This window comes from Echiichthys vipera (genome assembly GCF_963691815.1).
Source record: "Echiichthys vipera genome assembly, chromosome: 22".
NCBI lineage: Eukaryota > Metazoa > Chordata > Actinopteri > Perciformes > Trachinidae > Echiichthys > Echiichthys vipera.
Genome location: NC_139847.1, coordinates 21,407,872 through 21,425,031, shown reverse-complemented (window position 1 = coordinate 21,425,031; position 17,160 = coordinate 21,407,872). Strand labels below are relative to the sequence as shown.

General features: G+C 40.1%; 1 protein-coding gene across 1 annotated transcript in view; it reads right to left on the bottom strand.

Moving 5' to 3' along the window:
• The window catches only part of frem1a (Fras1 related extracellular matrix 1a), a 35,932-nt gene that overhangs the window by 15,649 nt on the left and 3,123 nt on the right, over positions 1-17,160 (bottom strand). Inside the window, exons 2-18 of the mRNA XM_083936632.1 lie at positions 11,638-12,081; positions 10,178-10,272; positions 9,779-10,089; positions 7,988-8,184; positions 7,049-7,372; positions 6,843-6,951; positions 6,118-6,249; positions 4,389-4,733; positions 4,163-4,305; positions 3,807-4,003; positions 3,631-3,721; positions 3,360-3,527; positions 3,063-3,271; positions 2,085-2,178; positions 1,710-1,962; positions 1,259-1,462; positions 40-225 (exon numbers count right to left, since the gene is read on the bottom strand). Of these exons, the coding sequence (XP_083792758.1) occupies positions 40-225; positions 1,259-1,462; positions 1,710-1,962; positions 2,085-2,178; positions 3,063-3,271; positions 3,360-3,527; positions 3,631-3,721; positions 3,807-4,003; positions 4,163-4,305; positions 4,389-4,733; positions 6,118-6,249; positions 6,843-6,951; positions 7,049-7,372; positions 7,988-8,184; positions 9,779-10,089; positions 10,178-10,272; positions 11,638-11,880 (3,301 nt within the window). The 5' untranslated portion in view covers positions 11,881-12,081. The remainder of the gene's footprint in view (positions 1-39; positions 226-1,258; positions 1,463-1,709; positions 1,963-2,084; positions 2,179-3,062; positions 3,272-3,359; positions 3,528-3,630; positions 3,722-3,806; positions 4,004-4,162; positions 4,306-4,388; positions 4,734-6,117; positions 6,250-6,842; positions 6,952-7,048; positions 7,373-7,987; positions 8,185-9,778; positions 10,090-10,177; positions 10,273-11,637; positions 12,082-17,160) is intronic.

Below are 17,160 nucleotides of genomic sequence, written 5' to 3'. Positions count from 1 at the left end.
TATATATATATATATATATATATATATCACAAGGCTTACCTATGCTTATGCCTGTGTTGCTTTTCTCAAAGCCAGGACTGGGAAGAACATTTTCAATGTAGCCAAAGTGGGGCGGAGAAATCAGACTGATCACCAGTTTGTCCAGAACAGTATCCACGTCAGATGCCTTTAAATGAGATGCAGTTATGGGGGCAGAACCACCTTCATCCACCATAAAGATGTCTCCTACAACAACAAAAAAACAAATAAGATAATAGCAAACTTTTCCATTCGCACAGAATTTTTCCACAATCACATGCTCCAACAGTAGACAGTATAGCATACCCATAGTTGTGAGATGAGACACTCAGCTCATGAGATGAGACGACAACAAATGTTATATCAATATAATTTGTTTTGTAGGTTCAATACAATAAACAACATATATATATAGATATATATATATATATATCTATATATATATATATGGTGGTCATTTTAAAAAAAAACACTTCACTAATCGATTTTCTTCATTGCTGGAAACAGAGGTGTAATTAATAACATGGTATTTTACACAATTTGGTGTTATGTACTTTTTTTGTATAGTTAAAGTGAAATTCGCAAAATCATCCCATGGTCTTTTTCGGCACTTACATACATCAAATAAGCCATCAAGACAGTTTCTATGTGTATAAACTATTAACGGCGAAATCCGGTAGAGTTGCTAACAGCCAGATGGGGCAAACACTGCTTAGCTCAGGGCAGTTTGGTGAAGGCATTAAAACGTCTTTTTTAACCACTAATACTTCTTTAAATAACAGCAAACCTCTGCAGTAGCATGAGAAGAGTCCCTACACAGAAAACAAAGCACCAATGGGCTCCTTCCTTTGGATTGCCTTTGGTAATCTACTTGAATGGACTTTACTATGAGAGGAGCTGGTACAGGGGCCAGTAGGTAAGTCTTTAAAACACTCTTTTAATAAACTCTTTGTTCACTAACTACGCTGTTGGTGCTTTGTTTTCTGTTTAGGGAGTCTTGGTTTGGTGTTATTTTGAGCAGTATTAGTGGGTAAAAAAGACGTTTTAATGCCTTCACCATACTGCCCCGAGCTAATCACTGTTAGCCACAGCCGGCTGTTAGCGACTCTCCGGGATTTCTCAGTTTATAGTTGTTATACACAAAAAAAACTGTCTCTTTGGCTTATTTGATGTATATAAGTGACGAAAAAGACAGCTCAAAGCTGGCTCTCTGGACAACATTGAGTTAGAAATGACCCACCTGTTGTTAGAGAAGGTGCTTGGTTGTCGATTGGGAACACTGTGATCTGGAGGTCATACACAGGCAGACTGTGTCGTAGCTGAGTCACGTCTCTGGTCCTGGAGGGATTTTCTTCCCCGCAGGATAGAGGAGAGTTTTCTGTTTCTCCGTCAGAAATAACAAAGGTGATGGTGTCATGGCGAGGAGTGAGTCCAATCTCCAGTCCTAAAGCCACAATCATATAAAGTACTTTTAGAGACAGTATCTACTAAACTGGTTTGTGTTATATGTGTGCATCTCTCCAAATATTAATGTATCTTTTACACGTACAAGTGCTTTTGCATTCAGCTCTGAATGTCGAGAATTATTTCAGTCATACAGTAGAATCAAAAACTGAAATGAGAATTTGAGACCCAAATGCCTGTCACTAAGTTCAGTAAAAATAACAAAAGAACACTTAAAAGCTGTCCACCTGTGTGTTTGTAGGCAATGATCCCTGCAGTGATGTCCGCCTGGATGAAGCGATCAACCACAATGGAGTTTCGGAGAACCACGCCATGATACGGCTGCCGGGCGATCAGGAAAGCCAGGTTGCTGTTGTTGCTGTCTGCATCAGTTGCATAGATATACTCAGCTGTGATGACTATTTCCTGTCCCTCCGCACAGCTGAGAACAGGCTTCAAACCAGCAACCAACACTGGAACCTCATCGTTGATGGGCATCACCTGGAGAGGTCATGCAGGTCACTTTAGGAGAACTAATTAATGGTTCAGTTTTCAATTTCCTTTCCTCTACTGTGAAGAAGGGCCAGGAATGTAAAGTCATTAAGGTTGTCCATTTCTACTACCTTCACTTGCAGGACAAAACTGACGGAGTTGGTGCCATCTGTTGCCGTGAATTCAATGTTGTCCTCTGCAGTTTCTGAGCTGTCGTGATTGTACCTGACAAATGACAGTCACAATTAAGATATAATCATGCAATAAACACAATAACTGAAATGTTGATTAAAGTCAGATAGTCCATCCGATCCGGAAGGCTCCCTTTTGTTCCTACCCTCCATCCAATCTTCTCCTCTCCCCTCGTCTCCCCTTGTCTCTACTGCTCCTCATCATCCCTCCTCGTCCCCTCCCACTCCCCCTCTCTCTCTGTAAACTCTGAGCAGCTAGTGATTAGATTAGCATCTCAGCTGCCGGAGCTTCTGTTACCATGGAGAAGGAAAAGACCGATACCGGCAAGCGGCCTTTACTCGCACGAACGGTGAAGGTTGGAAGAAAACGTAAGTAGACTGATTTATATTTCTACCTTACCAGACAATGTATTTTACAATTTCCATCTAAAAGACCCATTCATACACACATTCATACACTGATGGTGGCAGAGCTGCCATGCAATGTGCTGGCCTGCCCATCTGAAACATCTGGGGATTCAGTGTCTTGCTCAAGGAAATTTTGACATGCGGACGGGAGGAGCTGGGCATGGAATTGCCAACCTTGTTATTAAAGCACAAGTTCCTCCACCTCTTGAGCCACAACAGCCAACAATTAGATACAACTTTACAATAAAATGCAATCCAACAGTCCTTTGTAAAGTTTAGTGATTTTGCTGAGTGTCAGTGGATTATATTCAATTATGTGCCTTTTGTTCAGACCGTAAAGTGCTGTTGTATTTAGCTGTGTTATAGAGGTGTTAATATATATTATTATACTTATTATATTACTTATTCCTTTTTTACCCTCTCATATTTCTCCCTACACTCATATTAAGAGAGTATGTTTAAGGTGAAAATCCAACATAAAATGAAGATAAATGAAGTAGGATGTCTTACCTAACTTTATGGCTTTTCAGGTCTTGCACAGTGAAAGCATGACCTTGTGTTAGCGGGAGGCCACCCAGCTGCAGAGCTCCATGCTGGGGTTCCCTCAGAAGTACCACCTGCAGGGCTTCTTCCATGGAGTCCACGTCTGAAAGTAGCAAGTGTTCAGGGCTGAGCCAGCACTCCCCTCCCTCATCTACAGTCAGAGTGTTGGTAATAACCTAAAACAGAACGTATCCAAATTTCTTTATATAAATACAAGAAATTAGCAATACATGCATTACAATATGATACAATTTTCTTTTCCACCTGTGGCGGCTGGTTGTCCACTGGCACTACAGTGATGTTAAAGCAGATCCCAGTCACTGTTTTGCCCAGATGGTTGGTTACAGAGAGAACAAACTGGATATACTGGGGGTAAGGGCCGATGTCCGTGACTGGAGGCATGTAGGCTACTTTCATGAAGTTCACTGCATGCTGGAAACAAACAAAAAAGGGAAAAAAGAGATATGTTCAGGATGTGCTAGGCTCACTGCATGTACCTAAGATGTATTCCTGGATAAAAAACTAGAAAAATTACCTGTGTGAAGAGCCTAAGGACTGCTGCGTTGGGGTCTTTGGTGAATTTGGGTATACTGTCAACTAAGAACAACCTTCCAGCATCTGGACTGCTGCTCATGAAGACAACAGCGCGTAATTCAGACAGAATGTTTTCCCACGGTTTCGTGTGTTTTCTGAATGTGAGGATATACTAACCTGTGAGGACTAGCGTAGCAAGGTGGAGTAGTAACCGTATATGTAAGCTCACTGTCTGGGGACTCCTGGTCTACAAAGTGAAGCTGATGCCGTGTTATATGGACAACTTCTGTTTCTTTAATCACGAGACATCGACTGGAACCAGGAACCTCTTTAGGTGGTTGGTCTGGAACAGGCTCTATGTGCACTATTACCACCTGCACCAAGAACCATTACAGATCACTGTATCAGATATCTAGGAAAATTCTGTAATGAAATGCTTTCACAAAGTAGTAATTAAATCCTAGACTACAACTCCTTATCCTTAATTAACTTACTAAATAATATTTTTTTCAAGATTTGTTGCTGTTACCCACTTGAGGCTCTGACAGGTTGGGGGGGTCATGGAAATCTGACAACACCACCTCAAAGGAGTCATCAAACACCTCATTTCCTAGGTGTCGATAGTAAACCACGGACTGAGACAGGTCTTTCTGCAGAAAGTGGCTGACGGGATAACCTGGATTAAAACCAACAGAAACATAATTGTATAAAAAAAATCCATGTAGGATAAAATAAGAAAATTAATTCCATTTGTCTGACCTGTGAGCCCTGATGTTGGCATTTTCATGACCTCTCCTGCCTGCGGAGGGCGGGTAATGTTATAGAGGATGTAGTCGTCACTGGAGTCCATGTCTGAAGCTTGGAGGGTGGAGCCTCTCAGTAAAGCCATCTGGCCCTCTGACACCTCAAGAAGCATGTTGGTAATGAGGAAGGGAGGGCTGTCGTCCTTTGGCAGGATCTTGATTGGGAACTTGTGTCGGGTCTGATGGTGGCCGTCAGTGATGCGAAAGATGATGAAGTCCTTGGTGGAGTCGCTGTCATCATGGTGATAACGAACCACGCCAGCTTTAATGTCGTTAACAGTGAACATGAAGCCTTTTCCCCCTGGTTTTGATATAAAGCAATCAAATAAAAACTGAAGTCAATTTAAAAATATATATATTTCAAGAAAATGGGATTAAAACAAATACATTTATGCTTCATGATTTACATTTATCTAACTACATTATATGTAATTCAGACTGTTCGCTAATCTTTGCTTTTAAATTTAAAATACTGCATAGTTTCACTTCTACATGCTACTAAAACTATTCAAATGAACACTCTGCTTTCCTCAGCTCAGCTGAACAACAGTTAAGAGTGTATTTGTATTGTATTTGTATTTGTCAGTTACGAGAGTCTCGTAACTGACAAACCATGTTGTTTTGTTGAGCAAAAACTGACAAACCATGATGTTTTGTTGAGCAGTTTATACTCCAACAGAGCAGACTAAATAAAAGTGGATGGTCTAACGCAGCTGATAGGCTGATAGTAACTAATGATTGACCAATCAGCATAAGGGGTGGGGATAACAGTTGTAAAGCTGTGTTTACAGACATGGCATGTCTTCTCAATATCACTCTGATGCACTTAAAGTGAAATTCCGGCGAAAAATCCTTCCAGGGTCTTTTTTGGCAAATATACTCATTTAATAAGCCAATGAGACTATTTTTTTTGTGTGTAACAACTATTAACATAGAAATCAAGGAAATTTGCTCACAGTCGCTAACAGCCGAATGCGGCTAACACTGATTAGCTCGGGGCAGTGCGGTGAAGGCATTACAACGTCTTTATAACACCTAATCATGCTCAAAATAACACCAAACATCTACAGTAGCATGAGAAAAGTCCCTATACAGAAAACAAAGCACCAATGGGCTCCTTTCTTTTGAAATGACTTTGGTAATCCACTTGAATGGACTTTACTATGAGAGGAGCTGGTACAGGGGCCAGTAGGTAAGTCTTTAAAACACTCTTTTAATAAACTCTGGGTTCACTAACTACGTTGTTGGTGCTTTGTTTTCTGTGTAGGGACTCTTCTCATGCTACTGCAGAGGTTTGGTGTTATTTTGGGCAGTATTAGTGGTTAAAAAAGACATTTGAATGTCTTCACCATGCTGCCCCAAGCTAATCAGTGTTTTAGCCGCATTTGGCTATTAGCAACTTTCCAGGATTTCTCCATTAATAGTTGTAACATAACACAAAATTGTCTGGATGATTTTTTTGATGAGTGTATTCGCCCAAAAAGACCCTGGGATGATTTTACGCCAGAAATTCACTTTAAGGGAATTTTTGCTGATCCTCAACCAGCTCTGTATAATTATAACGTGGGCAGTACATGCAGGTGTGAAAGTCTGTAACGACACAAAGATATACGAGACAACAAAAAGATAGAAGTGGTAATATGTGATTTTTTGTCCGTGTCCACTGACATTTGTTGTGTCCATACCTCTGACAGTGAGCCGTCCATGCTGCAGGCCATCTACAGTGATGAAACGAACAACATTCAGGTTGTCGTTGTCCACAATCTGGAGCTGCTCCCACATTATTGGCCGAGACTGACCCTCTAACAGACTTAGACCTATAAGACAAATTGTTCACAAAAAAATGACTTAGCTGGTAGTGTACTAAGCCTTTTTCTGAACCTATTTGGAGAACATATAGTCTTCACATTGCTTTACATGGAGATGACTTCCAGTATCTATACCTATGCCTCTTTGATGTATCCTAGCTTTCAGATTTATGCTAATTGGATTCTCACACAGAAACCTTACCAAATGAAGGCTTAAAGCTGTATTCTTTTTTTAACACTTGGTGGCAGAAAAACACATTGGATAGCTAAAAATTAACAGACACAAAAATATAAGCATTCATTTGAGTTTTGTTACTGTCCACTTGATGAATGTCAGTAGAATATTCTGTCTCTTTTAGCTCTGTTTTGGTCTCCACCAACTCTTGAGATAAATATCAGTCCCTTGCTAGCTGCTAGACATTTGACTTTATCTGCCAACTGTGTTTGTCGGTACTTGACAGGTAGTATAGAGTAGGGTTTTTTTAACAGCGTTTTTGCTGAAAACAGCTGCTCTGTTTTCGAGTCATGACATAAACAACTTATTTGTTCCGATGCATCTGAAATAGCTTTGTGTATTTGCAAATGCAAGGATGCTAGCATACCCATGTTCCAAGACACTCTGGGTGCATTTGTTTCTGCATTCCTTACAGACATGTGAACAGTCATTGATGGGCTCTTCTCAAAGAAAAAATCATGAACCTCAAATTCCACCTGTATGGGAAGATTGCAAAGTCTTTCAGAAACCACTGACAACAATAAAACTGATTGTTTTATATACTGCACAAAGTATTGGAAATGGAAGTGCTACCTCATAATTCCTGCGTTGGGTATGTGAGGAGTTTGGAGGTTGATACCCTATGTGCATGTCATTAAGATCGAGCCACGTAAAAGAGGAGATTTGGCGAGTATGATCAGACAGATGGGTGATGTAGCCATCCATGGGAGGTTTGGTGATGTTGAAGACCAAAAGCTGTTTGGGAGTTTCCTCGTCTTCAGTGTCTAATGTAGCAGTGGAGAGTGGAGTGAGGATGAACTGGTCCACCTCCAGGATAAACATGGACATGAAGGACGGTTTGGGAGGCTGGTTGGGCATTGCACCGACTATCTGTACTGGAATCCAAGCCTGTTCAGACTACACAAGAGAAACATAATGACCAGCAGTTCAGATTCAATTTTTCATGTTTTTGTAGAAGTTTAGTTTGGGGACTGGGATATTATAAATCTTTTAAGATTGGAGTCTCTTATGTAATGTATTTAGTGTCAATATTTTAAAGGCAAAAGCTATTTTCAGCCATTTTTTTGCCTAAACATAACCATGTAGTTTTGTTGTCTAAACCTGACCATATGGTTTTGTTGCCTAAACCTAACCAAGTAGTTTTGTTGTCTAAACCTAACCAAACTTTGAAAATAATAAGTCAACAAAATTTTAAGTTATGATCCACTTTCTCACTCTTTGAGGCGGTGGATGAGGGGGCAGGTATAAACAGATGCGCAGCAATGGATATTTTCACCCAGGTGTAAATAAAGCCCAAAGAACTACAGACTTTAAAGCTCTGTGAAAAATAAGAAATAGACAAAAAGTTAAACCCTCATAAACCCAGGATTTACTTTATATCCAGTATAAGTGATATCCAGTATTTTGTGCATGTCATTGAATAAAGTCAAAACTCACTAGCAAACATTACCTGTACATACATATACGTATGTCATATGTCATATACAAGACTGCTAGTATTAAAAAAAATACCTGATATATGCTGCCACTCCTGATGTCCTTGAGATCCAGTCTGATTGCAATGTAGTCTACGTCTGGAGAAGGAGGGTGTATATGCTGATACCTCAGCCCCATCACCAGGAAATCATCACAGGGAATTTTGGTGAACTTCACGTGCTTCAGACCCTTCAGGCAATCTTCAGATTTACACATTGCTCTGGCTTTATTATCTGAATGATTACACAACCATATAGAGATATTACATTACTTTATTGTATGCTTGTTTTACCTATTGAATGTGACATCTACGTAATGGCAGACTCAACTGATACTGTGCTTACCCTACAGGAAGAAAATTAACTGGTGTGGCGTAAAATGCTAAACAAAATCATGTTTTATTCAGTAGTCAGGTGCCAAACATTAATCTGACTTATTAGTATGTTCTTTATTATTTTGCAGATGGCACAATTGTGTACTGGATCGGATCACAGCTGAGTGCGAAACGGCTGGGATAAGGATCAGCACCTCTAAATCTGAGGCCATGGCTCTCAGCAGGAAATCGGTGGATTGCTTACTCCAGGTAGGAAATGAGTCCTTACCCCAAGTGAAGGAGTTCAAGTACCTCTGGATCTAGTTCACGAGTGAGGGGACGATGGAGCGTGAGTTTGGCCGGAGTATCGAAGCAGCGGGGCCGGTATTGCAGTCGCTTTACTGCACCAGGATCATCTCATAAGGATGCCCCCTGGGCGCCTCCCTAAGGAGGTGTTCCAGGCAAGTCCAGCTGGGAGGAGGCCCAGGACTAGGTGGAGAGATTATATCTCTACACTAGCCTGAGAACGCCTTGGGATCCCCCAGTTAGAGCTGCTGCCCCCGCGACCCAACCCTGGTTGAAGATGAGTGAGTGACAATTTTGTATGTATCTGATTCTACTCCGACAAAAGCTCTTACTCATTTTCAGTCTACTTTCGATGCTTTCCAGAGACACACTTCTTCTCGACATGCTTGACTGCAGATGAGACCACACAGACTTCTCTTTATCTGCCTTCGCCTTTTTATCCTGTCATTAAAACTTTAAATTGAGTCTATATCATTCTTGCTTAGTTATTCAAACGCAAACAACAAATCAATTAATTCAAGATTTATATAAAAAATAAGTTATTGGTTAGAGCAGTCGCCCCATGTAAAGAGGGTGAAGGTTCTCAAGGCAGTCTTTGCTGCACGTCTCCCCCTCTCTCTCACCCTATTTCCTGTCTGTCCTATTTAATAAAGGCTGGAAAACTGCCAAAAAAACTATTTAAAAATATAAAATAAATAAACAAATAAAAGTATGTTTTCTGTATTAAATGCTGTTTGTCTTTTCTTAACTGTAAAACTATAGTGCAGTCAACTAATTACTGAGACATTCTGTCCTGTCATCATTTCTTGTCCCAAGCTCCCACTATGAGACAAATAAAGTAAGTATGTCATATCATTAAAATGCGTACATTTTAATATCAACTATTGAAATGCTTAATGGGGAGATCAATCTGCTAAAGCTTTTGCAGTGGTGCCCCCTTTGTTAGCACAAAAGAATACACTGGCAGGCAGTCCCACCCCAAGGAATCTAACCAGGGCCAATCAAGAATGAAGGGCTGAAAGCAACACATAAACTGCACCAATATTTATTTTATTTATTTAACTGGCTATAAGCGATGCACCTCTTATTTTTCTTTTGACTTTTTTTTGTTGTTGTTGGTCATTCTTTTTCTCTGATTCATTTATGAAGAAGTTAGGGACAGGGGATTAGCCATCCTCAGCTGTCAGCCATGCAGGCTCATGGGTTACCTAGCTGCTGGCGTAGGTGGATGAAGCTTTCTGGCTCGTCCCCTCTTTTTGTAGCTTTCTCTGGCTCCCCAGTAACCAGTTGGCCGTGGGCTGGCAGGTGGGTGTTGTGCTTATTCAAATAGATGCTACACTCCAGACTAGACTTCCTCTCATAGTGGAAGGAAACCACATTGCCATCTACAGAATCAGAGAGGGCATAGAATTCGGGAACCTCCAGGGATTTGGGCCCCAGCTTTATGATGCGGCATTCAGGTTCCATAATGTCCACGTGGAGAGAGAAAACCTCCATGTATGTCTCTGTCTCTGTGAACCTGGTCAAAAACATAAGATGTTCATACAAGAACAGTCAAAAAAGAGAATAGCCTTGTTTGCCATTTGAAGGATATCCAGGTGTTGTACCTGTACAGTCGAAGTTTGACAGTGTCGTCCTTTAATAAAGGACAGCCGTTATGGACGTACTTGACCTCTTCAGCCAGATAGTGGCAATCAAATACCTGCACAAATAAAGGGAGAAATCTAAATGATCAAATATTTTGAAACAGTCATGACTACAGTATGCAGAACTACCTAGAAATGTATTGTCCTACGTATTGTTTAAATGTAAGAAGTCTGTGTAAATTTTGCTGAACATTACTCAATAATGGTGACTGAATCTGTCAGCACAGAGTCATTAGAGAGGAGACGGCCTGTCAACCTGGAAAACAAAGGAAGAAGTATAGTGGTGTCCCTTCACCCTCTCTTCTCCAAAATACCTCTCTTTTTTCGACAGAAGACTAGGCAGCTGTACAAAGACATGGAAATATATCTCCAAGCCAGGACAAGGCTTTCACACTTAGCCTTCACTTAACCTAAACCCTGTGGACAAACCATAGACTGTATACTATTATTGTCAATTAGATTTACTTTGTTTTTAAAGATGTATGTGCTTTTATAGTGCCAGTGTACTGGGGCATACAGCTGTGGCATCTCAAAGTGAAATTCTGGCGTAAAATTATCCCATGGTCTTTTTCAACGCTTGCACACATCAAATAAGCCACTGAGACAATTATTTTCGAGTATGAACTATTAACGGGGAAATCCGGGAGAGTTGCTAACGGTCGGACATGGCTAACATTGATTAGCTCAGGGCAGTACAGTGAAGGCATTAAAACGTCTTTTTTAACCACTAATACTGCTCAAAATAACAGCACACCTCTGAAGCAGCATGAGAATGAGAGCATGAGAGTCCCTACACAGAAAACAAAGCACCAATGGGCTCCTTCCTTTGGGATTGACTTTGGTAATCCACTTGAATGGACTTAACTATGAGAGGAACTGGGCCAGTTGGTAAGTCTTTAAAACACTCTTTTAATAAACTCTGGGTTCACTAACTACGTTGCTGGTGCATTGTTTTATGTGTAAGGACTCCTCATGCTGCTGCAGAGGTTTGTTGTTATTTTGAGCAGTATAAGTGGTTAAAAAAGCCATTCTATTGCCTTCACGTATTGCCCCAAGCTAACCAGTGTTCACCACGTACAGCTGTTAGTGACTCTCTGGGTTACTTCCGTTAATGGTTCATACAGGAAAAAAAACTGTCTTGATGGTTAATTTGATGTGTGCAAGTGTCGAAAAAAGACCATGGGATGATTTCTCCCGGGAATTTCACTTTAAGGGCCAATTATATTTGGTAGGAAAATGATGGCATGAGAATCTGCTGGAATGGTGACAATAAATGAAAAGCTTTACAACCCAGCACTGAGCTCTTGTCATCATTACCACAACACTAATAATATATTACATGGTTTCCTACACCTTCAGCTTTCAGCTTGGTGTTACTACACATGCTAAATTGTTTGGAACACATTGGGTTTTTCCATCACCTGAGGCATGAGTTTTCCAACTCGCTGAGTTATGGGCTCATTTAACACCACCTCCACCTTGCATGCATCCTTGTGACGGGGAATATGGAACTGCAGGTCGCCGTCCTGGAGGTAGGCTGACTGACCTAGTTTCACCTTTAAACCCTTATTGACTTTGACAAGAGAACCGTGTGATAAGCAGGTCATTCCCAGCAGAAGCACTGGAAACAAGGTCCAGGCAAGTGTTTGACCTTGTGAACTCATCACTGTCAGTCACAAGCCGACGTCCTGTAGGGTCTCAAATGACTGGCTCCAAACTTAAGCTGTCAGAAACAGACTTCAATAAGAGACTCAAGTGAACTAAGGTGTCTTTCTCTTCAGAAGGAGCTTCATTTTCCTCTGGTCGTCGGATGTTACTGTGGCATGTGTCTCGGAGTTTTTACCAGTTCACATGTAGGTCAGACGCTGTAAAGAAATGAAACAAGTTTCAGTCTGAGGCTTTTCTTATCATTTTTCTACTATCTATCACTCATTTTTGTAACACATATATAGTGCCTAAAGAACGTCATCATACCCTTATAGTCACTTTTTTGTTTTGCAGCCTGATATGATAATACATTAAAAATATATATATTTTCCAGCGTAATTTTCACATTCAAGTGAAATTATTTTTTTTGTAATTTCTGAAAAGGAATAAGAAAATTAAAAGCTAGAATAGCAGGGTTAGAGAAGTAATGAGTTCCTAGAAAAACTATTATAAACATTCTCAGGTATAACCAATCACATTCCAGATCACACACCAAGTTAATCGGCCTCCAACTGACATCAACTGTGGTGTTTTTAATGTCTTCAGAATAAAATCAGCTGTTCCTTGAGGATTCCACTCCTAGTAGTGTATGGTAACACAAAGAATTCACCATGGTTGGAAAGATGCTTTCAAAAGACAAAAGATAAAGTTGTGGATAGGCACAAGTTAGGAGAAGGATATAAAAAGATTTCAAAGGCTTTAACTTTCCCTCTGAGGACCGTTCAGAGTATTGTCCAGAAGTAAACCCTCAAAGCAATTTCAGTCAAAAACAACTGGACTGGTTGTTTGTCTAGGAAGACGTTTCACCTCTCATCCAAGAGGCTTCATCAGTTCATGTACTCCAGAAGTAAAGGCATATGGATCCACCCAGACCTGAGCTAGATCGAGCCGCCCCTCCAAACTGGATGACCAAGCCAGGAAAAGATTGATCTGGGAAGCTACCAAGAGGCCCATGGTGACCTTGAAGGAGTTACAAGTCTTAATGGCAGAGGTTGGGCGATCTGTGCATGTGACAACAATTTCACAAGTTCTACATGTATGGCAGGGTGGAGAGAAAGAAGCCTCTTCTTAAAAAAATGGCTCGTTTACAGTATGCCAAAAAACATATTGAAGATTCTGATACCATGTGGATAAAGGTTATATGTTCAGATGAGATCAAACTCTTTGGGCTGAACTCCAAGCTCTATGTTTGGCCAAAACCAAACACAGCACACCAGCCAAAACACAGCATCCCTACAGTGAAGCGTGGTGGTGGCAGCATTATGTTGCAAATTCTTGAGGAAAACCTGCGGCCCTCTGTTAGACACTTAAAATAGGCAGGTGAATCACCTTCCAGCATGACAACGACCCAAAACACACCTCCATAAAAACAACACAGTGGCTAAAGGACAGGAAGGTGAATGTCCTAGAGTGGCCTAGTCAGAGCCCTGACCTGAATCGTACAGAACATCTGTGGATGGACTTGTGGAGTGCAGTCCATCACCACTCACCACAGAATCTGACTGAACTCCAACAGTTCTGCAGGTAGAATGGGGAAATATCTCCAATCTAGGTGCACAAAGCTAGTAGAGACAGATCCACACAGACTGATGGCTGTAATTAAAGCAAAAGGGGCCTCCACAAAGTATTACATCTGGGGACTCATCACTTTTCCAACCCTTCTTTTCTAGTTTTTTATTTTTTATTTAAATTTTGAATAAAAAAAATAACTGGAATGTTGTGAGGCAAAATGTGTAAATCACGCTGGAAAAACTTTTTGTTTCATGTGTTATCCTTTCAGGCTGTACAACAAAAAAGTGACTATTTCAAAAGGGTATCATGACTTTCTAAATGCACTGTAACCTTAGGTGGCCAGTGAGAAAGTGCCAAACACAACATTTCACAAAGCAAATGAACAAAAAACACCTTAGCATTTGTGGGAACTATTTGTTATGTTTATGTTTTTGAGCAACATTAGCTACATTCATTGAGTTATTTAGCCATGCTAACATGTAAGCAAATCATTCAGTTCAAGCAGCAGAACCAAATATAGTTTCTGTAGGTATACTGAACATATGATGACTACATGTAGAGGTGGACTGTCATAGTAATAGTTTAGGGCCCGTATTTTCAAAACATTTGAAGTTATGACTAGGAGGATTCCAAATAGCACTAAAAGTTCCTCACTAAAAGTGTCCCCTTAAAACCTCTTCACAAAGCTGCTTAGACAAACTTTTTACTATAGAAGTCGTAAGCCAAGAGAAAGGGCGGGGTCAATCTCAGAACCCATCAGCTGAGGACCATTTAGCCTCTGGGCGAAACGGCTAATACATCAGGCTTTCCAGTGTAACCAGCAGGTATTTGGGCCATTGTTAACGGTCCTATTAGCAACTTAAAGGGACACTGTGTAGTGTTTTATGTTATTAATTGATTAATTTATTAAATTAACATCTTCATTCATAAATAAGTCTCCATTGGTGTACAGTTGCCAACAATCTGACTTATCCTCCTGAGTGAATACCTTCTAATCTCTATTTACATAGGACGGGTAAACTCTATGGAAGCTTCCATGTCCGGTAAATAAAAAACTATGCGGCCGAGAGGGACATAAAACACCTCGTGGTACTGGCAAGGCTAAAACTCATTTTCGCTCAGAGCCAGCATGACTGTGGAAGACGGGAGAAGGAGATCAGAGATACGCAATTGTCACTGTACCGGCAAATTTGAAAGCCAGAACTGCACTTTTGTTCATAATGCAAGATCATATTTATGCCACGCCACAGGAGAAGGAATCTCCCTGGCCCAAAAAAGCAAAAAAGAGAATTACAAAAGCAACGTGACTGGCAAATTCATAAAACGAGGTTAAACAGCATCTTGGCACAAACCAACCAGGTTGCAACACACGTTTGAAAAAGTGAGGCGCTAGAGAGCACTAGTCCTTTAAATTAAATATACAATTTTACCACAACATGGGGGGGAAACCTACACAGTGCTCCTTTAAGACACGAGAATGGAGTTGGAGATGACAGATAGTGTCTTCATAAACATATCTGTATATGAATGCAGATAAGTAACAACAAAAAGCTAATAAAAAGCTAAATCATTGTCGAATAATAGCCGATGGGTTCCATTATTTTATTTTGTCCAATGTGTTCTGCCTCTTTTACTCTCTACATAGACTGTTTACCTGCCTGCACCTAAAGCCTGCTCAAATCAGACTACGAATGGAAACCAGACCGCTTCCGCCACTCAAATCTTGTCCTTGCCTACCTTGCCTAGATTCTACATTCCTATGCAGAATCTGTTTATTGACATCAGGGCAGGGTTGACCCTGCTGCTATGAATGTCATGTTGTATGAAAGCTTATTTAACAAATGATTTTCTTTACTTGTTTTTGGCCAGTGGATTGTTCTATTGTTTCTATAATGGGAGTTAACCCCATCATTGCCTCTCCATCATGACTCCAAAGTTTTATTTCCGTTGAGAAGCAGCCAATACCACCAGAAACCTATAATTAGACAGAACTACTCAGAAGGATAATGTAAGCACAGCCTCATATGAAGGAATGCACCAACACTTCTGGGTATTTTTGAACAGAAATTATATTTCAGCCAGCTCCAGGCATGTTCTCGTCTTTATTTGTAGACAATGTGAAGGAAATATGTTCATAACAAACAATTGGCCTTTCCCTGAGGCTAAACAGGCTCTTTCTACTAATGACATGATGTTTCCCAATGACCTTTGACCTTATTATAGAGTCACTCTAAACGTGAGACTCTCCACTATAAAAGAGTTGTCATGATAATTAAGAGCAGTGGGCAACAAACATCCTATAAAACCGTATTTAAAATTTTCTATCATACAATTTCCTGTTTAACTGTTGGCTCCTGATAGCATACCTGATTTCTTCTGCCTTGTCAGTGATTTCATCTTATCTCAGCCTAGTTCCCACTGAGGATGTGTGCTGTAACTGTTTTGTATTTTAAAACCAGCTTCAGATATCCTCCTTCCACATTCCTCCAACACTTGTCTGACACCTACCCCAGACCTCACACAGAAAGCACCTTGAACAGAAAAGCACCTTATAATCATCCTCTGCATTTGGGAAACATGTTGTAGCTTGTCCACATTAACAATGCTTGTATTTAGACAGCTGGAAAGATCATGTTCAGGGAGCTGAGTGCAAAAACAGGATTTCAAATGATCACAACCCCCTTTCCCATGATTGTTGTCTCTTTATACATCCAGTACACACAGAGCAATATTAGCATTTATTTGGGATTTTGTTAATGTCCACCTGAAAAATACAAGTCCAATATTCACTCTCATTTAGCTCTGGTTTAGTCTTCACTAAATTCTACAAACAGATATAACAGGCAACGGGACAAGATTTTAGTTCCATTTGCTGTCCAATAATAATAATAATAATAATAAATATTAAAAAGCTCATGGGGTAATTGTTGGGTCTCTGTAAATCATAAATAAATTATAGAGCGTGGTCTTGACCTTCACTATATATATGAAGTGTCTTGGGATAACTTTTGTCATGATTTGGCACTATTAATAAAATTGAATTGAACTGAAGTAAATTGAATATACAGTATATATTATTGCTATCATATGGCCTGGGTCAAAGAACTGTCTTTTATTCTCTAGTTTGACAGTCAGTTATAACTGAAAAAGATAAATAGACCACTTTAAGTAGATTTTTTCAGTCAGTGCCTGGACTTACATACTTGCCAATACCAGCATTGAGGGTAGTATTGGAGGCCTTTCAGATACCATCGGAACAACACTAACTGGAACCTCAGAAATATTGCCCCCCAGAGGCTAAATCATCTTTAGACTGGTTTCGAGATTGCGTCTCCACCAACTCCTGAGAATAATATCTGTTTAATTAGCAGCTAAATGCTCCAATATGTATACCAGCTAGTTTTTAACTGTCTACTGATTACTACTGAGCAGGTATGTACAGTGGCTTTGTCAGAGCTTTATAAGTCAAAACAACCAGGTTCATGAGCATTGAAAGTTATGAGTAGAAAGTCCAATGAGCTAAAAGAGACTAAAACAACCAAGAAAAATGATAGGAACTGCAGAGTTGGTTGATAATTTCCTGTGGATCGTTTACATTACGCAGAGTTATTGTAAACAGTGAATAGTTATTATAAATTGTATCCATTGTTAACATGAAGATGTATTTATAATGTACATTCTCAATTACAATGCTACAGTGTCTTATGGCTGTTCTTAACTAGTTA